General features: G+C 40.8%; 2 protein-coding genes across 2 annotated transcripts in view; one reads left to right on the top strand and one right to left on the bottom strand.

The window, feature by feature from the left end:
• Positions 1-16,039, top strand: part of LOC126248124 (coatomer subunit zeta-1) — a 35,309-nt gene extending 19,270 nt beyond the window's left edge. Inside the window, exons 4-5 of the mRNA XM_049948810.1 lie at positions 14,731-14,821; positions 15,107-16,039. Coding sequence (XP_049804767.1) covers positions 14,731-14,821; positions 15,107-15,154 — 139 coding nt within the window. The 3' untranslated portion in view covers positions 15,155-16,039. The remainder of the gene's footprint in view (positions 1-14,730; positions 14,822-15,106) is intronic.
• LOC126248123 (ras-related protein Rab-21) overlaps positions 10,000-24,222 on the bottom strand; it is a 132,307-nt gene continuing 118,084 nt past the window's right edge. The window contains exon 5 of the mRNA XM_049948808.1: positions 10,000-10,097. Coding sequence (XP_049804765.1) covers positions 10,015-10,097 — 83 coding nt within the window. The 3' untranslated portion in view covers positions 10,000-10,014. The remainder of the gene's footprint in view (positions 10,098-24,222) is intronic.

Genomic DNA, 24,222 nt, shown 5'->3' with positions numbered 1-24,222 from the left:
CCGTTTGTCGGGAGGTGTGACCTGAGGTGTGAACAATCACCTAAGGCGGGTGTGCCCTCAGTGAGGGCCCCCACAAGGGAGGAGCGCGCCATCGGAGACGCCGGTAATCATGGGGGATTCTTCCGCAATGGTTTCCTCACCTTCCACTATGTCTGCTCACAAACGTAAGTTCACTGAGTCTCAGCCACAGACAGTTCTTCCATCGTTGCCACAGTTCCTTGTTGTTTCTCGGTCTGATGAAGGTCACAACTTCTCCACGGTCAACCCTTTCATTATTCAGAACGGTGTCGACGCAATTGCAGGTCCCGTAAAGTCTTGTTCCAGATTACGGAATGGCACCCTGTTGCTAGAAACACACAGTGCCCTCCAGGCACAAAAATTGCTGCGTACTTCTCTGCTCCACACCTTCCCTGTCCGGGTGGAACCGCACCGTACCTTAAATTCCTTGCGTGGAGTCGTTTATACACGCTCCCTCGATGGATTGTCTGACGAAGAAATTCAGCACTACCTGTCTGACCAGGGCGTAACGGCTGTTCATAGAGCTACGAAAAGGGTTGACACGAACATCATTCCAACCCGCACTGTCTTCTTGACTTTCGACAAAGTTCAACTCCCATCGAAAATCAAAGCAGGCTATGAGATAATATCCGTTCGCCCTTACGTCCCAAACCCTACGCGTTGCTATCGATGTCAGCGGTTCAATCACACCAGCCAGTCCTGTTCCAATCCGGCCAAATGTGTTACGTGTGGCAAGGATGCCCATGAGGGTGTTTGTCCACCTCCATCCCCTCGCTGCATCAACTGTATGGGTGACCACGCTGCTTCCTCTAGAGATTGCCCAGTTTTTAAGGACGAAAAGCTCATCCAGGAAATAAGAGTGAAGGAAAAGGTGTCGACCTTTGCTGCTTGAAAATTATTCGCCAGTCGACAGCCCACCGTGCCTCAGACAGGCAAATACAGCACTGTCCTTGCTTCTCCTCGGCCAACAAAGGAGGCGGCCACGCAGACTTGCGACCTCACCTTTAGTGCCACGGTCGTCCGATCGGCCAGCGCAAAGATCGCCCGTTCAACTTCACCACTTTCACCTGCCCACTCTATGACTCACCCTTCGTCGGGTTCTGCTAAATCTCGAGCCCACAAGTCAGACACCAAGTCTTCGAAGAAAGAGCATACTCGTGAAGAGTTTTTACGTACGTCAACTTCACCACCATCGGTTCCTCCTTCATCTAAACCTCATACTTCCAAGAAGGCTACAAAGAAACCCAGTTCCTCTCCTTCTCCGCCAAGGCGTGTCCCATCTACAGCGCCACCTGGCGGAAATCGCCCTCGGCCGTCTTCTGTGTCGCCGAGGCGCACTGCTGGTGGCCGGTCAACCGGTCGATCGCTGGTGGCAGGAGCTGCTCCTGACCAACCTATGGATCAGGATCTTCTGCCTTCGGCTGAATGCCATTCCGTGCTGTCGGTCGCAAGCTCTGAGCAGTCGTTGAGTTGACAGCACCCTTGGTCACAATCCTCCGTTTTCTGTTCCCCCTATGTCCATTATCCACTGGAATATCCGCGGCATTCGAGCCAATCGGGATGAATTGTCGATCCTCTTACGATCCTACTCGCCGGTCATCTTCTGTCTTCAGGAAACAAAGCTGTGTCCTAATGACCGCTTTGTTCTCCCTCATTTTCAGTCCGTCCGATATGACCTCCCCTCTGTGGAAGGCACTCCAGCCCATGGAGGACTCATGATTCTTCTCCATGATACTCTCCATTATCATCCAATCCCCTTAGACAGTTCCTTCCAAGCTGTCGCCGTCCGTCTTTCCCTTTCTGGATACACGTTCTCTCTTTGTACTGTATACATTCCATCGTCCACACCAATGGCACGAGCTGATCTCCTTCATCTTCTTGGTCAGCTTCCACCCCCCTATTTGCTGGTTGGGGACTTCAATGCCCACCACCCGCTTTGGGGATCTCCACATCCTTGTCCACGTGGCTCCCTATTGCTAGACGTCTTCCACCAAGCGGATCTAGTTTGCCTCAACACTGGGGCCCCCACGTTTTTGTCTGCCTCCACGACAAATTTATCTCATTTGGACCTTGCTATCGGTACTGTTCCGCTAGCTCGGCGCTTCGAATGGTTCGCCCTTGATGATACACACTCGAGTGACCACTTTCCATGTGTCCTTAGGCTGCAGCCTCAACTGCCATATATGCGCCCGCGACGCTGGAAGTTTTCCCAAGCCGATTGGATACTTTTTTCGTCTCTAGCGACATTCGATGACCGTCGCTTTCCCAGCGTCGACGATGAGGTCACACATATTACCGACGTTATTCTTACAGCTGCGGAACGTTCAATACCACGCACCTCCGAATCGCCCCGGCGCCCCCCAGTTCCTTGGTGGAACGAGGCATGCCGTGACGCAATACGTGAGCGGCGACGTGCTCTTCGCATTTTCCGTCACCATCCTACTTTGGCCAACTGTATCCGCTATAAGCAGCTCCGTGCGCGATGCCGTCGCGTCATCCGCGATAGCAAGAAGGCAAGCTGGCAATTCTTTATTAGCTCCTTTAACACCTTCACTCCCTCCTCGGAAGTTTGGAGTCGGCTTCGACGGTTCTCAGGCGCGTCTAGTTTCTCCCCGGTCTCTGGGCTCACTGTCGCGCATGATACCTTAGTGGACCCCGTCGCAATTTCTAACTCATTGGGTCAGCACTTTGCTGAGATTTCGAGCTCTTCAAATTACCCGCCAGCGTTTCTCCCGAAGAAACGTGCAGCGGAAGTGCGACATCTTGCTTTCTCCTCTCAAAATCACGAAAGCTACAATACTGTTTTCTCCATGCGGGAACTCCAACATGCCCTCTCTTCTTCTCGCTCCTCCGCCCCAGGACCGGATGGTATCCATGTCCAAATGTTGCTGCATTTATCAACCCATAGTCTGCGTTACCTCCTTCGCCTTTATAATCGAATTTGGACCGACAGTACTTTCCCCAGACGATGGCGGGAAGCTATCGTCGTTCCCATTCCGAAACCTGGAAAGGACAAACATCTCCCCTCTAGCTATCGCCCCATTTCTCTCACGAGTAGTGTCTGTAAGATTTTGGAGCGTATGGTGAATTACCGTTTAGCTTGGTGGCTAGAATCCCGCAGTCTTTTAACACCTGCCCAATGCGGATTCCGAAAGCATCGCTCTGCAGTTGACCATCTTGTTGCTCTCTCCACTTATATCATGAACAATTTTCTCCGGAAACGCCAAACGGTAGCAATATTTTTTGATCTGGAGAGAGTATACGATACCTGTTGGAGGACAGGCATCCTCCGCACACTGTTCTCTTGGGGCTTTCGAGGCCGGCTGCCCCTTTTTCTTCGCGAATTTATGGCAGAGCGAACATTTAGGGTGCGGGTGAACACTACTCTCTCCCGTACTTTCTCTCAAGAAAACGGGGTACCCCAGGGCTCCGTGCTGAGTGTTGTACTGTTTGCCATCGCTATAAATCCAATTATGGATTGTCTCCTTCCTGATGTCTCGGGCTCCCTCTTTGTGGACGATTTTGCGATCTACTACAGCTCTCAACGGACCAGCCTTCTTGAACGACGTCTTCAAGGATGTCTCGATCGCCTCCACTCTTGGAGCCTCGAAACCGGCTTCCGTTTTTCTCCCAGTAAGACCGTTTGTATTAATTTTTGGCGACGTAAGGAGTTTCTTCCGCCCTCCTTACATCTAGGTCCTGTCAACCTTCCGTTTTCAGACGTCACTAAATTCTTGGGTCTTATGTTTGACAGAAAACTGTGCTGGTCCTCCCACGTTTCCTATCTTTCGGCTCGCTGTCTGCGAACGCTCAACACCCTCCGTGTCCTGAATGGTACCTCCTGGGGAGCGGACCGAGTGGTCCTTCTCCGCCTCTATCGCGCCTTAGTGCGCTCGAAATTGGACTATGGAAGCATAGTCTACTCCTCTGCTCGGCCGTCTATTCTTCGGCGTCTCGACTCTATCCACCACCGTGGATTACGTTTAGTGTCTGGAGCTTTTTGCACTAGCCCTGTGGAAAGCCTTTATGCTGAGACTGCAGAACCTCCGCTGTCCAATCGGCGAGCGGTCCTTCTGAGCCGTTATGCTAGCCATCTGTCTTCCATGCCTGCTAATCCAGCCCATGGCCCTTTTTTCGACGCCTCCTTTGATGTAGGGTATGCAGGCCGCTCCTCCTCCCTACTACCCCCGGGAGTTCGCTTCCGTCAACTGCTCCATTCTCTTTCCTTCCGCTTTCCTAAAACCTTCTCGACAACTTGGGGTACAGCACCGCCTTGGCTCTGTCCCCGGATCTGTCTGCTCCGTGATCTTTGTCAATTTCCCAAGGATGGTACACCTTCACTTGTTTATCGTCAGGCATTTGCTGCTCTATGTGCACAAATGACGGACGCCACCTTTATTTACACCGACGGCTCGAAAACATCGTTGGGTGTAGGGAGTGCCTATATTGTTGGCGACGCCCCAAATCACTTTCGGCTTCCCGACCAGTGTTCGGTTTATACTGCGGAGCTTTTCGCTGTTCTCCAGGCTGTCCACTACATCCGCCGCCATCAGCGGATACAGTACGTAATCTGCTCAGATTCTCTCAGCTCTCTCCTCAGTCTCCAAGCTCTTTACCCTGTGCACCCTCTGGTCCACCGGATTCAGGACTGTCTGCGCTTGCTGCACCTGGGGGGCGTCTCGGTGGCGTTCCTCTGGCTCCCGGGACACGCTGGTATCTGTGGGAATGAGGCGGCTGATATAGCAGCCAAGGCTGCAGTTTCTCTTCCTCGGCCAGCTATTCAGTCGCTTCCCTTCACCGATCTACGGAGCGGTTTATGTCGCCAAGTTGCTCATTTATGGCATGCGCATTGGTCAACACTTCCCCGGAATAAATTGCGGGAAGTGAAAGCCCTTCCTTGCGCTTGGACCTCTTCCTCCCAAACGCGTCGTCGGGAGGAGGTAATTTTAGCTAGACTCCGGATAGGGCACTGTCTTTTTAGCCATCGACATCTTTTAAGCGGCGATCCTCCCCCACTCTGTCCCCACTGCTCTCAGCTGTGGACGGTAAGACACCTTTTAATTGAATGCCCCTATTTTAATCCGTTACGCTCCCGTCTACAGCTGTCGCCTGATCTATCGTCGATTTTAGCAGATGACACGCGCTCAGCCGACCGCGTTCTCCAGTTTATTAGTGACAGTGAAATGACGTCAGTCATTTGAAGTTTTATCGGGGACCATCAACCCCTCTCTGTAGTGGACTTTTAAGCCTTGTTTCTGCTTTTAGTGTCTCCAATTTTTTGAGTTTCGTTCCCATTTTTGCTGTTTTCCATTTTCAGTTTTTATTATTTCCTCAGTCACGGACCGGGCGCTAATGACCATAGCCGTTTTGCGCCCTAAAAAAAAAAAAAAAAACAAAAAAAAAAAAAAACACACACACACACACACACACACACACACACACACACTCTTTGTGTGTGTGTGTGTGTGTGTGTGTGTGTGTGTGTGTGTGTGTGTGTGTGTGTGTTGCCAATCAATGTCCATCTGAAAGTTGAAGGAAGAAAAGTACTAGACCTTTTGGGTGGGAAACAAAAAACTGGCTTACCCGTAGCATTGGACACCTAATCACCCTCAAAATAATTCCCTTAGCACTCCACACGTTTCTACCAGTGGTGCCGCCATTGTTGGAAGCATGCCAAAAAAGCCTGTTTCAGAATGGAGTTTTGCTCAGCTTTCATTGTTGTCATAATGTTCTCTCGTCTGAAATTGTGTTCCTTCCAATGGCCTCTTGAATTTGGGGAACAGCTAGAAGTTTCGGGGGAGGGGGGGGGGGGCGTATCAGGAGCGTAAGGAGCCTGTTGAAGCACAGGAATCTGATTTTTCATCAGAAAAGTCGAACAAAGTGTGAGGAATGTGCTGTAGCATTGTTGTGATGGAGGTGCCAGTATCCTGTTGACCGCAAGTGCGTTGTCTTGCACCATACAGCATCATGTAAATGACAAAACATCCCTGTAGTATTCTTTGGTGGTTGGCTCTGTGGTGTGTAAGCATGGTGTACCAAACTGCAGGTTGGGTCTGTGGTGTGTACACATGATATACCAAACTGCAGGAGTCAAAGAAAGCAGTCAGCATGACTTGGACGTTGCTGTGCACTTGGCAGGCCTTCTTTGGTCTTAGTGACAAGGAATGCTTCCATTGTGATGACTGGGATTTGATTTCCAGGTCATACTCATACGCCCGGGACTTGTCACCAGTGATTATGGTGTTGACGAAGTGTGAGTCACTGTTTGTAGAGTCCAGCATGTCCTGTGATATGTCAGCACAAAGTTGTTTCTGCTCAGCCATCAGCACTTTCTTCACAAATTTTCCCGACACTCTTGTGTGATACCCATAGCACCATCACCGAAAGCTGTCAGCTGCTTGCCACAACTGACACTGTTGGCATGCAGGAAAAAATTCACTCAAGCGCATGAAAGTTGAAGGTTGGTTCATGCAAGTGCACTAGATTCAGATCCATCATATGTTCGCAAAAATAATTAGATACTTTTCTAACAGACCTCGTATATGTGTATTTGAAAATTTTACATGATGTGCTAGTAAACATTTGGACAGACATAGGCTGTATATTTTTTTAATATCAATTTGATATGTAAAGAGGAAACATAGGTAAGCAAAAATCTCAAAAGTTCTTGACCAATTTAATTCAGATGTTTACGTGATGCTGTAATAAAATTTCAGATGGACATAGGATACATATTTCTTTAATTTATGTGATATATAAATGTAAATATGGTACACAAAGGTGAAAAGTTTGCAGAAAAATCAAAAAGTTCTAGACTGATTTACTTGAAATTATTGTGTGATACTCTAATAAACATTTGGACAGACAAAGGCTACTTTTTTATGAATTTGGCCAGCTATGGACCGCATACAACTTAAGACTTATGGTGTTTCTTTTTCTTCCGTTCTTCCCAGTGCTTCTTCATTTTCTCGCCAACTGCTCGTCTCTGCTCATCTGTCCACACTCTCTTGGGTCGAGGTTTTGGCGCATCTTCTTCATAGTTTGCGTTTTCTATAAGTAGCCTAAAGTTATTCCTGTCATGTATTATTTCTTCTGTAACTCCTATTTTTTTGGCGTCTTTCTTTACTGCTTCTATCCATCCTACAGTTTTTTTCAGCTTACTAGCGTAATTAAAAATTTTCTTTGTAATCCGCGTTTCTTCCATTCTTTTTAAATGCCCATAAAATTTTAACCGTCTCTTCCTCATTGTATCTGTGATCTTTTCTGTATTTTTGTATAGGTCTTCATTTCTCCTTTTAATCCACCTATTTTCCTTTTTTTCTCAGGACCTAGAATTTTTCTTAATATTTTTCTCCCTCTTTTTTTTCTAGTTCTCTTAATTCGCCTTTCTTATTCAATGTTAGGCACTCTGATCCATATGTTGCTTTTGTCCTAATAACTGAATTATAATGTTTAATCTTTGCTTGTATGGATATTGATTTCTTATTGTAGTAGTTTTGTGTTAATTTATATGCAAATTCCAACTTTTTTATTCTTTCTTTATTTGTTGTGTTATCCAGTCCATTGGCTTGGATCCACTCCCCCAGGTATTTGAATCTATCAACTCTTTTAATTTTTCCATACTTTGTTTTCATAAACTTTTCTGTATTCTGTTTGTGTTCTATATACTCGGTTTTTTCGTAGGATATTTTTAGCCCAGTCTTTTCAGCAATCTCGTGTAACATATCAAGCATAACTGTTGCGTCTGTTTGGTTTTCAGTTATCAATGCCATATCATCCGCAAAGGCTAAACATTTTACTTCAAATTTGTTCTTTCCTTGGCCCATGCTTATACCCTTTGTGCCTCTGTTTTTTAATGTGTTTTCCCATGTTTTTACTACTTTATCTAAAACCAAGTTAAAGAGAATTGGGGACAGTCTGTCACCTTGTCGAACTCCTGTTTTGATTTTGAATGGTTCAGAAATTTCGCCTTGAAACTTAATTCTTGATATTGTATCTGTGAGCGTTTGTTCAACAAGTCTTCTGGTGTTTTCATCTATCCCTGATTCATAAAGTATCTGGAATAGTGTTTGTCTGTCAACTGAGTCGTAGGCCTTCTTGAAGTCTACGAAAGTAACTACTGTATTTTTATTTTGTATAGCTCAAACTCTCAAAATTGTTTTTAAATTAAGAATCTGTTCTGCACATGATCTACCTTTTCTAAACCCTGCTTGATAATCTCCTATATTAGGTCCTGCTTGTTCCTCTATTCTATTTAAAAGTGCTTTAGAAAGTATTTTGTATGTCACTGGTAACAAGGATATGCCCCTGTAGTTGTTGGTGTCTGTTTTATCTCCTTTTTATGGAGAGGGTGGATCAATGCTTGTTTCCAGTCACTGTATATGATTCCTTTTGTCCAAATGTCTTTAATTACTTTGTGAATTTTCTGACATGCGGATAAGCCCCCTAGTTTCCACATTTCTGCCCCTATCCCATCCTCACCTGGTGCTTTGTTATTCTTCAATGCTTTGATAATCTTTTCTATTTCTTCTACTGTAGGTGGTTCCGACAGTGGATTTTCATGTTGTGGTTTTTGAAATTGTAACCTGTCATTAGGCTCCTCACAATTTAATAGCTTTTCAAAGTATTCAGCTAAGATTTGGCAGTTCTCTTTATTGCTTAAAACCATTTTTCCATTTTTATCTTTAAAATGTAAACTTGGTGACTGGAATCCTGTTAAAACTTCTCTGAAAGTCTTATAGAAGTCTCTAGTGTTGTTCCTTTTGAAATCAGAATCCATTTCTTCTAATCTGTCTTTGTCATATTTTCTTTTCACTGATCTGATGATTTTTACTGTCTTTTTCCTTTCTTCTTTAAACTCTTCCCAGTATTCGTGTTTATTATTACTGTTCCATTTTATCCATGCCTTTAGTCGATTGTCAATTGCTTCATCACACAGCTCGTTCCACCATCTGTGTTTTGGTATTCTTCGTGGCTGTCCCATTTCTTTAACTGACTCTATCATTGTTTCTTTAATTTCTTCCCAATTATCCATTTTTCTTGTGTTTAGTATATGACAGAATTTGTCCTGCTTTTGCGGGAGAAATTTAGTGTTTACTCTTGGAAATATTCTTGGTTTTGGTTTAGGTTTGTTTGTTTGGAACATGGTCTTCATTTCTGTCAGATAATAATCTGAGTCTATGTTTAGGTCCTTCCTCACTCTGACATCCAAGATTTCCTTGTAGTTGCGAGTCGTTATTGCCACATGGTCCAACTGATATTCACCTTGATTTGGATTAGGTGATACCCACGTTAATCTCAAATTTGTTGCCTGATTTATTTCATATTTTTAAATGATATTCTAATAAACTTTTGGATGAGCATAGGCTATATATTTTTAAAATATTTATGTCATATGTAACGGAGAAAAATGTTAGCAAAAATCTTGAAAAGTTGTTGACTGTTTTACTTTAAAGTTTTTGTAGTTTACTCTATGTATAGTTTTTTAAACAATAATGAACAGATTTTCTGTGCATGCATATAGATTAATGCCTAACTACAAATGGCTGCCATGAAGTGTCACAAGGACACGAAAAGAAAATAATTGAAACTTCCTGGCAGATTAAAACTGTGTGCCCGACCGAGACTCGAACTTGGGACCTTTGCCTTTCGCGGGCAAGCGCTCTACCATCTGAGCTACCGAAGCACGACTCACGCCCGGTACTCACAGCTTTACTTCTGCCAGTATCTCGTCTCCTACCTTCCAAACTTTAGAGCGCTTGCCCATGAAAGGCAAAGGTCCCGAGTTCGAGTCTCGGTCGGGCACACAGTTTTAATCTGCCAGGAAGTTTCATATCAGCGCACACTCCGCTGCAGAGTGAAAATCTCACTCTGGAAGAAAATAATTTTTTATTCTGCTTTACATCGGCTTATTACATTACATGTTGACACAAGGTTCAGAAACAGAAATAAGTAAATAATCCTGGATCACACACAGAACAATGTAATTTTTTAAACCTAACTACGTATAAAATGGCAGACGTTGCAGGCAGGAATCTGCAGGTGTGCTGAAGTTCTGTCCTCAGTGACCAGAGTTCTACCTGGAAGTAATATAGAGATCACTGATTTGTAATAATTGTGTGAGCTTTTTAAGCCCTTCCATCTGAAGCAGTAAATGGTGCTTTATGTTGAACTGCTAATACATCAAATGACATTTTTTTAGACTACGGTAAGCAGGTTCAGCTGGATGTAGAGTGCAGTAATTATGTAGAGCTAAAGGGGTTTGTGCTAGACAGACTAGCATGAACAGAATCAAGTCCTTGCACCAAGGACGACAGCAATACAAACACCAGCAACAACGCAATTACTAGTACTGCTGCTGCTGGTGGTGGTGCTGCATAACTTCTGGAGCACATTTTGACATGATCCCTCTGGAATTTTCTCCTTCATAAATAATAATTGTAATCACAAAGTACAAGCCATTAATTTTATTTCATCACACACTCAGTATATTTGCAGTTTAGGTCAAAGCATCAGCTGGTATTTCAGATCCCGAGTGTGAAGGGATTTAGATTTTTCATCATTTTAGTAGCAAAGATGATGCAGTTAAATCACTCGTGCATAATTCAGCTAGTTGATACCAGTTATATCCACTGATGTCATTTATTTGAGTTGATTTTAAAATTTCAGTCTCAAACAAATGAGTTTGAGCAAAAGTTGTGTAATTTTTCCCCTGTATTGTTATCAAGAAGAGTGAGATAGAATGATAGTGTAAATGTATAAATTTGTGCTGAGTGGTATTGATCTTCACAATCAGTTTAGTTGAGAAAGGGGAACTAAAGCTGTCCTGGAGATAAAAATAAATTGTACTCCACTCAAGATGTGCAGTTTGTGGAGAGGAGTACATATAAATGAATTTTTCACACAGTGAGAATCTGTGTAATTGTGGCAATAAAAGCTCTGTGTTTATTGATATCAGCTTCGTCTAGGTTTTAAATGTATGAAACCAAGAAAACAAATAAGCTTTCCTGTTTGTGTAAACATGCAGCTAATAATTGCTACCGTGCATTCTGTATGTAGTGGTCTGTCTGCACTTTCAGCTTAGGATGTGAATTAGCTTAAGATTCAAAAATAATGGAATGATTGCATGGTAGCATAAAATGGGGAAGTATCGTTTTAAGTGTATTGCAAATAAAGAAAATGCCACATGTGGTTTGCTTTATTGGTAAAGCATCATAAATGGTGATTTTTTTTTAATGTGTGAAGGTAACTAATCTTCCCCCTTTCCCCCTCCCCGCTCCTGTAATTTGAAAGTAGGGCATTCTTTTATACCTCTGAAAACTTGAGGAATTTGTTTTTGCTCTTAAAAATGGCTAAAATATTCCAAGCTTTCAAAAATAGCAAGGAAGGAACCATACACTACTTGTTTCAGAAATCTGACACTAGTCACACACAACTTGAAAATTGATATTATGATGTGCTGGCACATGGTCTGCTTAAAGATCACTTGCTACATGTCTCCATTTCCCTGGTAATGGCAGTAGGCACTGTACCACAAGGGGAAACAAGTAATAAAGTAATGCATGAGGACACAGGATGTCTGTGACATACCCTTGCTGCATCAGAGTTCCCAAAATCACTACTAGCCATGACCTGAAGTTATACCCGATGGCTTCCCACTCCATTACTGAAGGAGTAACACCATTGTGCCTCTTCAAAACTTTGGAAGGATAGGACCTCTCCCCAGGTCCCAGCCATACTTGTCGATGATGGTGATCTGGGGTACTATAGAACTGCGATACATCGGTGAACACAATGTGATAGTATTCATCAACAGTGCATGCTTCCTGGTTACACCACTCTAAATGCAGCTGTTTATCTTGTGTTAATGGCAGCCTAAGCTTGAGATGGTAATTCCCTAGTCCGGCTGCCGCTAGTCTCTGACCAATAGTGTAGGATGGCACACTTTGTTCAGCTTTCCCCATAAATCTAGTGTGAAGAATGTCATTCTCACTTCCTGAGTTGCATATTGTTGATTCCCCTGGGGAAGGGCAGTATATCCTTGCTAATACAGTGCTGTAAAGATCACAATGTAACACATTAAAAACAAATAATGTCTCTTTAGTACATGCACCAAAATATCAAACGGTAATCAGTTGGGTAGAATATGAAATCAGAAGATATCACCAGGCTCAGTAACTTATATTTGAAAGGAACTATACAGGAAACTTTCCTAAGTTAGCAGTGTTCAGTAGCTGTAATTTTAATTATCCTGTTTAGTGATGATCCTTATATATAATGAGGCCATTGCAATACTCTCTCTTCTGCCAGTTTTTCCAATCATATTTCATTCTTGCCTTGGGGAAAACCTAGTCAGAGAGATAGTTTCCATTGATTAAGTGAGCTTCTGGGACATAATTTTGTGGAAATTTCGCCTGTGTTGAATATTAGAGAGGTCGTGAAATAAGAACAGTGAAGAGCTGTTAATGTTGTTCACCATTTTAATTAATAAAATTCTTACACTTTGAATGTAACTAGCTTTTGTACTTAAACTGTGATTTGAAATAAGTTTTCCTTGTTCCAAGAGTTTTGGAATTTCAATAATGCGATGTATAGTTGATGAAAATTTTGAACTGATTTTAGACAAACAAAAAAATCTCTCCTCCTCCTCCTCCTCCTCCTCCTCCTCCTCCTCCTCAGCAGATTTATAATATGCACTGAAGTTAATATGTTGTATGAAGCAGTTCCCTGTGAATGCTGACATGGTTGTTCATAGTGGTATGCAAATGAGATTAACTGCTGCTTCAAAATGCCTTCTCATTATCATCACAATCGCTCCATGGGCCCAAACTTCACCAACAGCCTCCTTAGAATGCAAAATTGTAAGCTTTTTTTTTTTTTTTTTTTTTTTTTTTTTTTTTTTTTTTTAAGTCCATTGAATAAATGCATAATGTCACACCTGTATTTATTGTTTTATGCATTGTACAGATTCATGTCTGTTTGCTAAAAGGGCACTGGTTGTATAAATTTGTGCTGTGTCATTATGACCAATCATCATCTGAAACATGCTGCAGCGGATGTCCTAAAATTAGAGGCACATAGTTTTTCACACTTATTCTATATCATATTTTTAAAGCAGGTTGAGTGTGGTGATAGTGGTTATATTTAGGAGACACATTTGGGAGGAACAAGATTCAAATCCTTGTGTGCTTATTCTTATTAAAGGAAGAAGTAGCAGTTGCAGTGCTTGTAGAACATTTCAGCATTCCGAGTGTAGAGTATAAAAACTTTATTACTTAAAAATTTGTTAATCATGTGTCTCTTCAGTGAAAATACCCACAAACAGCACTGAAGAAATTTTTCCAACAGTGTATGCTTTGTTTACTTTCTAGAACTTCTTGTTGAAACTTATATCTAGTATCCACTTTGAATCTGTTTCTTGCTTCAAAGAATCATCATCAGCACTCTTATCTTTCTTTTATTTTTATTATAATGCAACTGTTAACACTAGTGCCAAAAATGACTATAATCTTACTTGCAGTTCCATTATTTTACATGACAGAAGAGGTACAATTTTTCTCTAGCTAAAGAGTAAAATTCACCAAAGAGTGGTAAAGTCAGAAAAAAATAATCAACAAACTTCAGAATTTGCCACAATTAACATGCAAAATTGAAACTCATTCATTTGTTGTGTGAAAAGTGTGTTTGTAGAACAGCTAGCAGTATTATGGCTTGGATTAATGTAATGTGCAGTGTTAAATTGTGTTGGAAAATAAGTAGCAAACTGCTGTTTCATCAGCTAAATGTAACAGAGGGCCAAAGTTGGGAATTCTTTCTCAAGATAGGGGGAAATCCGTGTACATATTTCTTGACATAATCCAGTTAAGGGCCTTGGAAATTGTAGAGACCTTAAAATACCACCAACAGAACCCTCTAGGAGTATTGTCTGGTGCTCTAGGTTTATGTGTAGAAGTGGCCCCTTTGTGTGGAGAAGTATGTCACCAACAGAGAGACTGCTAGAAGATTTTACTAAGAAACTTCTCAACGTCCCAAGAGAGAGAATCCAAATATGGCACTGGCACTCTTACTCTGGAAGACAGACCTACCTGTTGTACCTGGAGGTATGACTTCAAAACTACAGCTGCTTGATGTCATAAACATACCATTCGAAGATAGTCCCCATAAACAGGACTCCAGTTGGCTGTGAAATTATGCACTCACTCCATATGGCAAGTTTAAAGAGCCCTCAGTTAGCCTTGTGTGTGAGTGGTTTCTCTCTTCATCACATTCTACTATCAGAAGGGTCAATAAGTGTGATATCCAGTGCCATGAAAGGTAGTCAGGACAAAAAGTGACAGAAATGCTGATAACAATGAAACAAATACCACTAGCATGAAGTTAAGTGACATCAGTGAAGAATAATTGGAAGACTGGTATTTCTGTGTAACTTACTGGCATTGCTACATAAAAGAATGTGATTAAGAGCGACTAAATTGTGAACTGTATTTGAAAATGGATGATGTGACAGATTTTTTCCTGCTGAGGTGCTCTCTTCCCCCACTCAAAATTAAATATGCAGCTTATATTTGGGCCAATGTAGTAATTTAACATTTTTTTATGTTAATACAACAGTCAGATGGAAGTTTTCATGCTATTATTTTAAGAGCAGCTTCATTTAAATGTTGACATATTTAATGACTGATTTATTTATGTATATTGTTTCAATCTGTACAGGATTATTATGGAAGCAGACCCATCTGCCCTTGTTTCGAGAGTTGCTTTGAGAGTGGATGACATTCCTCTTGGTGATCAGACTGTCTCTCAGGTAAATCTGAATTTTCAATTAAGTTATAAATTACCTTTCTTCTTTATCAGCCAGTGTAAGTGTTAGACAAAGTGGTGTCACTGCCAACTTGCAGGTTCAGTACCATCAGTCGCTTTGAATTTCTGTTGCCATTTCTGGCTGTTTATTGACACATAATTAGCTCTGATGGACATTTATTCATTGTTCATGTATAAGAATTGCATACACGGTTGTCTATAATTTTGAGCTATAAATCTGAAGACATATTTCCACTTGTTAAACTGTGCTTTGTATCACTTCTTACAGGTCTTCCAGTCAGCGAAAGAACAGTTCAAATGGCCCATTCTAAAATGATGGAGGCTGACATAGGCTGGCAGAGCCAGTATGAAAAGTGATTAGAGGAAAATTGAAAGTGTACAGGCAGTGGGATTGTGCATTAAAGGATTGACAGTCTATGAAAAGTATATGTTTGTAGAAGTGAGATAGACTTGCTGCAGTGAACAAACATTTGGTGTTTTGTGGATGAAACGTGTAATGTTGAAAGTGTTGGTGCCTTGTAATTGGAGTGACTTGTTGCTCATGTACACTTTTTTTTCTGAACAGCCATTCCCTTCCCTGAAGGGTCCTTATTAAATAGACATTACCTCAAACGTATTTTTTATAGATGTTATCCTCCCCTTGGCTTTCTCACTCAGTGTTTTACTCCAGTTAAGTTTGCAACATTTTATTTTGCATTCATTGTATACCATTCATGTTTTGTTTAATGCCCAGATGTTATGAAGCAATCCCATTGAATAGATGTAACATTTTATTGTGTGTTTTATGGCATACACCATCCACATTTTCAGTACTTTGGCTACGGCTGCTTTTTTGTGTAATCATATGAGTCAGTTGCATTATACTTGCTTTCAAGACAGAGTATGTGATGTCCATTTTGATGTGAAATAACTAATAGTACACAACAGTATTACAGTGCAACGTGAAGCAGCATAGAAGAATTAATCAGATGAAACACATTGAAAAAAGTCAAGTTTGTGTCAACATTTGTGATAAAGAATGTTTGTTATATAATAAGAACATTGTTCACCTTTAAGTTCCAGTGGTTGTAGAACTGTTTCGTCAGTGTTGTGTAGATACTAGTGAGAAATTTCCATTATGAAAATGTGCCTGCAAGGCACCTCATGAAGAATAGCAAAATGTGGGGGAGAAAAGAGATAGACCTTGTATTTTTTATTTCTCTATAGGCAAGAAGAAATTTGATTGAAGAAAGTGCCTAATTTGGAAGTATCAGAAGTAAAATTTGGTAATTCCATTTCTTCAATGAAATTATTCCCAGAATATTGTATGATAGGTGCAAGTGATAACGTGTTTGGATTTGTGGTTTATCATTCACTGGTCCTTATGGGAAAAAAGACAAAATACAAATCTAATTTACTGATATACCATTGTGGAAATTTTAGTACCGTACTTTTTCTGTCAGTCATTGTGTAGTACCATACTAAAATAATTGTTTCATTGGATATAAATTACAGGATGGATAATTAAAAACTATCATCTTCATGATAGACTAACTACCCGATTTTCCTGTTCCATTTGTTGGTGGTAAGAAGGGAAAGAAAAAGATTTTTTGTACCATTTTGTGTAACCCTGAATTACTTTAATTGTAATGTTTGTTATGGTTGCATAAGATTTATGTTTGAAGAGGTAATGTGTTTTTCATTCCACTTTCTGGTCACTGAGCATATGATTAAACTGTATAGGTCTATTTTGTTTGCATTTGTGTTTAGTGTTACCTACCAGTTACTGCTCTTAAGTTATGATCGTTTGTCCTTATACACAGCTGCATGATGTGTAAAACCCTCAGATAGCTACAAACACAGTCGTATGGGGTCATTTATACATGCTCATGTCTGTACTTTCCAAGTATCTTCCACATCTGTGAAAAGCATGGCAACACTGTGTGACCCGTGAAGAAATTTATATCCAGGGTTACCACAAGTTCTGGAAATCAGAAATTCGAAAAATTCTCCCCTCCTCACTCCTCCCCTCAGCTTGCAGTCAGTGCCACCACCACTGCTTGCTGCTAGCTGAGCAGTGGCAGGGAAGTGCAGGGGGTGGTTTGTTTGGATCTCAAAGTGTTCGCACAAACCATCTGTTGCACTAATTGGTCACCATGGTGTCTATTAAACCTCACACTGTCGGTGGCTCATGACTGTTGGTGCGAATAGGTAGCCACACACGAATGGATTTCTGTGACGGCCGAAAACCTCAGGCATACGTGACAGATCGGGCCTACCGATCTGAGAACCATCATTTTCCACTAATTTGGAAGCCCCACACGTCGGATCTGGTCTTTCCAATCTGCCCACTGGCTGGCACCATTTGTGTGTGGCATATATTGGTGGATTTCTGTGATTTGTCCATGGACCCAGGACTGTGGTGCATGCCCGACAGGCCAGAGGCCACGGGTGACACTTTACAGGTGTTGCAACTGTATCTCACCACAAGTACATTGTACAGTGCAGCATTTTATGAGTGTTTTATTTACTCTAGTACATGTTCGGACTTCGAAAGTAGTTTATGTGTATGAGAGAAATTATGGATGACGCTAGGAAGAAACTTGGGGTAATTGCCAGTGGTTGTACCTATAAAATAATATATGTAACACAGTGGGTAATAGCCTACAGTAATGAACATAGTACAAGCAAAATTTTATTGGTGCTCACTGTAATGTTGGTTTATATAATTCATCCCTGTCCCTTTTTCATTTCTTTTAAGAGGCCTACATTGTTCTGAGCTTATTTCTGAAATTATTGAAGGTACTTTCAAACCATCTTTGAACTACAAGAAAAATTTTGCCACCAAATACTCTTTTTAAATAAAATATCATCAATGCTCTAATGAAACGCATTTACTTTCTGACTTGCTTCCTACATGTAAAAAGAGGTTGTTGCAAAATATATTGATCTTACTTATGGTATGTTGTGTCTGATTCGATCACATCAGGAAACACCATCTACCAACACTATTTTTAAATTTTGTTTGGCACTGTTGTTTCTCATACTGTAGTTGCAAAGATGGTTTTAAAATACCATTAGTTATTGTAAGGCAGCTATGGACAATATGGTCACACAAACAAAGATTTTTTTCTGAAATTTCATTTCTGTCTAGAAACGTTTCAATCATCTCTTTTTATGCTCTATTTCTTACATTCTTGTTTTTGTAATGGTCATTCAACAGTTTTCACAAACAAGTTATTTTACATTACATTTGTATAAGTTTTTCGATGTGGTGATTGGTCCAGCCTCTTCATTATACTTGGAGCAACTAAAACTTGCTGTCACTCATTCATCAATGGCGAATTTCAAGTAACACCTACACTTCTCAAGTTGTCATGTTAAAGTATTGCTGCTTTTGGCAAAACAAAGTAGAGTTTGCACAATATCACCTTGCTAACATCTTAATGTAGCAGCAATTGTGACATAATCCTGAAACAGTGGTTTGTTAAATGAGAAGCTGAGGACAGTTCATGTCTAAAGCTTATGAAAAATCACTTTCTTTGTATAAATATAAATGTTTAATTTTTTCACTTATCTTGTTGCAAAGCCACACTAATTCTCATTCCACCAGCTATCGAAGACTTTAAAAGTTACATCATTCCATTGCAAAAGTCTTCAGTTCCTTGTGTATTGAGGTAGATAAGAAAGTTCCACATGTTCATCATATGGCAATATACTCTCCTCTTTCTGTGCTATCATTTGCCAAAATCTCATTTCAGTATGGTCAAGGTGAAATTCAGTGCTGTATGGCTGAATGACCAGAAGTTTGAGGGCATCATAGCCCCCAGGATGTTTTTCACTCTGTGCAACATGGGGAAAATGGTACTTGTCGGCCATGTGGAAGAAGTTAAACACTTCAAGGCAGTTGTGGTGGTCAGGAGGACAGTGGACATTAATCTTTTTCAGCAGTCCTCAATAAATGAAATGCTACAGTTGTAAAGTGATGCATTAACTCTTAGAGGCTGCTTGTGTGACACAACTCCTTGGGTCAGTGAGTGTGTAAAAAGTTCAAGGAAAGATAAAGCACCACTCTAGAGCTGGTATTTGAACCCAGGACCAACATTTGGGGACATGTGTTGAATAAGGCTGTCACCTCTTGTTGCCCCATATTTATGTAGTCCCTCAGTTCAAGGACCGAGCGAGATGGTACAGTGGTTAGCACACTGGACTTGCATTAGGGAGGACGATGGTTCAGACAGACATTAGGCCATTCTGATTTGGGTTTTCCGTGATTTCCCTAAATCATTTCTGACAAATGCCAGGATGGTTCCTTTGAAAAGGCACAGCTGACTTCCTTCCCTAATCTGATGGGACCGATGACCTTGCTGTTTGGTCCCCTCACCTAAATCAACCAACGAACCAATCTGTCCAAGGGTTTCTTAAACCAGCTGAGAGCCTTTCTTTATTCTCCTCGCTGACCTTAATGGTATTTTATTTTCAATGATTTTGTAGTTTTTCTCGTGCCATTTTGATGATACATTATATCATTAAAAGGGTATTCCAATAATGCTTTAAAATGTAAACAAGGAGAACAGGAATGTCGAGTGAACTGAGAACCCTTGCAAACAAGGTGGCACTTGAAAGTGACTGTCAGACTGTGTTATTTTTGACCTACCTGTGTGCGGCTAGATGTAACCTACCCTTCCCTTTCATAACGCCGCGTTTTGACATTATGGAAAATCGCCATTGGTTTTGGAGTGAAGAGGGAGGACCAGCAGTAAATGCCCTGCCAGCCCTATTCCCTGCCATATTTGTTTGTCTTGCTTCCTCATTAGATACAGGGGTTGCTTTCATTAATCCCATTCTTTATTTCAGGTGTGCACTGAAACCCATCTGTTGAAGACTACTGTTGTTCCCCTGATAGTATCACATGGGTGATGTCATTGTCTTATTGGAATATTTGATTGTCTTCACACTGCTGGTAATTCTGTATCGTGCTCCGTGTCCTCTAGCAAGATTACTTGGGGGTAATAAAGATGATCTCTTGATGCTCGATGAGATGGTGGTGTGAATAGGGGGTCTCGAAGTTGATAGCCAGTTTGTCATCCTCCCAGCAAGTCTCAGTGTCGGCTCCACCACTGCCACTAATGGTGTATTGGCTAACTGTCGTATTTCAAAGTACCTAATCGAGGATGAAATTACTAGGGCAAAAATATTATGTACTCTGCAGGCCGTTGAAAACTGTGTGTCTTTTCCTACTGCAGGCAAGCAGACTGCTTTGCTTCAGGTCATGTTCTCTAATGATAATGTAGCTAATAATGTGCAGCTTGTGGGGCCCTAGACAACATATGGTATCTTGTATGGTTTAACTCTGCACTTAGGAAAAATTTTCTCGCAGATCCTGAAAGGGATGTTCAGTTTGTAATCACATTCGACAAGAGCCTTAACAAGGTGGCTGAGTTGCAGCAAATGGATGTTGTCGTCAGATATTGATACAAAGTTAACAAAGAGGTTGAAATGCACTACTTCGCATCTTCATTTTCGGGCCACACCACTGCTGACAATATGCTGGAGGTTTTAAGAAAGAAACCTCTGACCTGAATCTTACCAACATGCTTAAAGTATCAAAGGATGGGCCAAATGTCAACTGGGCATTCTTGAAGCACTGGCATCATGATCTGAAGAGTATTAATTGGGACTGTGCAGCAACTTTGATTGATATGGAATCTTGTGGTCTCCACACAGTTCACCAGTTTTTCAAGAATGCAGCCTTAAGGGGCATTGTATCTTTTCTGAAATTGATTTATAATTAGTTGAAGAATGTTCCTGCATGTAGAGCTGATTATAAAAGATTTAATAAGCCCGAAAATCCGCCCTTACCTAAAAAGTCTTGCTTCATGCGCTGAATGGAAAAGCGGATGTGGCCAATCGGCGTGTAAAAATGATCCCCTTACTAAAGACTTACACAGACGAAGTAAGGGAGCACAAGGTTAAAATACTTACAGCTACTGAACAGTGGTGAAGTACCTCTGAGATCCTCTGCTCCCAACTAAAGATTTTATTATTTATTTATTTTTTTTTCTGGAGCAGGTCACGCCCTTTTTGAGGGAATTTCAGTGTGTAGCCTCTAAGGCATCTATCCTGTACTGTGCTTTGTCTTCTATTCATGCTGATGTGATGTGCATATTAGTTAAGTCTGATGTATTATCTACCACAAAATTGGTATGCGATATGAAACTTGATGAGGCAAGTCTTATTACTGGCAAAGAAAATAAACTTGGGTCATGATGTACGGTCAGAGCAGGAGAAGGTAAAAGTGTCTGCCAAAGATATTTTAGCATTCAGGACTGAGTGCTGGGATTTTGTGATCTGTGCTCAAACTTCCTTCAGAAGTGACCTTTGATGTATAGCATTTGTAGATACAGAAGCTTTTGTGATCCAGCTGTGATAAATAGCAGCCCAAGAACTAGCAAGATTGTAGTCCCAAATTCCTTGCAGAATCTGTTCGGGTTTATTTTGTGTTGTCTGTTAGTTCGTTTAGAGTCTTGAATAGTGTTTTGTCACATAGTACTGTTTGGTTATTGATAACTTTTGGCCCTTTGTGATAGCTTTTTGGATGTGGTACTTTTCTTCTATTGTTAAAAATTTTTACAGGTGGTTACTGAGTTTTAGAATTTGGAGTCGTTTCTTTGCCACTGGGATGATGGTTGTTTTTAATGAGATGTAATGCAAATGTGCAATGTGTGCTGAACTTTTCACTGCTCTGAAATGTTTTGAGTATCTTATCCTGAAATTTCTACATATCTGTTTGATGTATACTGAATCACAGTCTTTACGCAGGTCAGCTGGTAATATACCCACTTTGTTAAATTTATCTGTGGTGGTGTTTGGTGGTTTAGTCTTTCCTGCAGTGTGTTGTTTTATATGCCACATTTGTACCTTGTCTCCTCATGATGTTTCCTATTCTGTGTGTTATTTTGATGTCCAATATCAGGGTATGCATTGTTTTATTGTTGTTGTGGGTTCATCATCATCTGTGCCATGTTTGTTCTCTGTTGTGTGGTTGTTGCTGGTGTGCTATGATGTGATACTGTTGTGTGTGTTCAGTGTCAGTTGTGTTTTTATTGTATGGTTTAGCATGTCAACAACACTTATTTTTTTAACCTGGCACAATAAATTGTTGTTGACAAACTAAACAATAAAATACAAACACATCTGATCCAGAACACATACAACACACCAGCAACAACCACACAACAGGGAACACACAGGGCACAGAAAATTAATAAACCACAAAATACACTAAAAACATGGCACATCCTGACATTTTACAACAAAATAACACATAGAATAGGAAGCAACATGAGCAAACTATAGTGCACACAGAGTACCATGGCCGCTAGATGTGCAAACGGCAGGGCACAGTGGGGGAGCGATAGTGGTGGGGGCTACAGGCAGGCACTGTAGGAGAAATGCCAAAAGTTGGAGTGGAAGTGCCATTCTAAACTGAAGCCTACACTTATATTTTTTTGCAAATATTGATTGGGGCCCCTTCGTGCCCACACTTGCATAGTGACCATTCAAAGAGATCTGTAACTTCTTTGGTTAGTATATAAAAAGAATTCCACTTAAAATGCAGCGATTTATTTTTGCCTGGTTTGTTAACCATTTGTAGCTTTCAGAGAAGTGTCACGAATGAGGAATTTTGAGTAAAACCTACTCATTTCTCTTTTTGTCATGTTCAAATTTGCTTCTTTTGACAAAACTCAGTGGTGTTTACAGTCTCACCTCATTAACATATTTTGCAGACGCAATTGCGAGGGAATTCTGAAACAGTGGTTTATTAAGTGAGGCACTGAGGAAAAGTAAATTCAGCGTGTTACGAAAAATCGTATCCTCGGTACAAAATAAACATGTAATAATTTCACTCATGTTGTTCCAAAAACCCTTAGTATTTCTAATTTCACCAGCTATTGATGGCCCTTAAAATTTACATTGTTTCTTTGGGAAAGTCTGTAGTTTGTGGAATAACATGGTAGACAATGAAGTTTTGCATGATAACCATATAGCAAAATACTCTCCTCTTTGTTTACTATCATTTGCAAAATCTCATTTCGATAGCTCAAACCACTTATGAAACATGAGGAATGTTGTGGATATTTCTCTCTGACTTTATCGCTGGCGTGGTGCGATCGCAAATGAGTGCACTACATCAGATCAAATTTCTCGAGATTGGTGACAGGTAGAGACCTCCATCCAAGTCTAAAGAAAAATTCAATAAATTCCACACGTAGCAACATATTATGTAATATGCACCAAATGCAAAATCATAGCAACCCATATTTTCATTGCAAACTTTTTTGAATTTTGCGCAGTGCCTTATATCCATGTCAACATCACAATAACTATGAACATTAACAAAATGATGGGCGTATCATAATGAACCTGACATATAAAGCTACAAGTAAAGCAAAAATGAAAGGCTTTACCAAATAGTTTCTGTAAAATCATTTGAGAAAGATTGCAGTGGATGCGTGTCAGTTCTGTGATTGCCGACTGGCTGAAAAGTGGCAAACACGTGTCGGCCTCCCCTCATGAACAAACGAATGAACTCGCCCAGCAAAAACTGCTAATTGCGGATCGACCACCATATCCCGTGTGACCTACATAAATGTATCATATAACGTAAAGACTGTGATTCAGTATACATCGGACAGACGTAGAAATTTCAGGATAAGATACTCGAAACATTTCAGAGCAGTGAAAAGTTCAGCACACATTCCATATTTGCAGACTAACTCATTAAAAACAACCACCACCCCAGTGGCAAAGAAAGAGACATCCAAATTCTAAAGCTCAGGAACTATCTGTACCAATTCTTAACAGTATAAGAAAATTACCACATCCAAAAAGCTATCACAAAGGGCCAACGGTTATCAATAACCAAACAGTACTATATAACAAAACACTATTAAAGACCCTAAATGAATTATTGGACAACACAAAATAAAACTGAACAGGTTCAAAGTTCAGTCATCAAACCAAAACCAAAGAGAGAACAAAGTCTGATGTGCATCAGAGACATAAATTTGTGCAGTGAAATGTGTGTCCATGCCACAGCAACATAATAGGATATTATATTTACAGATGAGGAGGAGATAATGAGTGTAAACACTGTCAAAATATGAAGCAATCCATGAATAACAAACCACATGAAACTGTTCACAACGCCTAAGCTTCACAAAACTTTCAACAGTGGCCACAGGTTCAGCTCAACTACACAAAAACATGTTTGGTACATAAAAACAAACTTGTCACAGCCAAGGACTTGCAAAATACTACAATGGTAAGGTAAAAATGGGCATATGCCATGAATTTAACCAACACATACATTTTAAATAAGGTATAACAAACAAAAAATTC

The sequence above is a fragment of the Schistocerca nitens genome, chromosome 3, assembly GCF_023898315.1.
Source record: "Schistocerca nitens isolate TAMUIC-IGC-003100 chromosome 3, iqSchNite1.1, whole genome shotgun sequence".
Taxonomy (NCBI): Eukaryota; Metazoa; Arthropoda; class Insecta; order Orthoptera; family Acrididae; genus Schistocerca; species Schistocerca nitens.
Note: the sequence above shows the minus strand (reverse complement) of the source record. Positions and strands in the feature narration are given on the sequence as shown.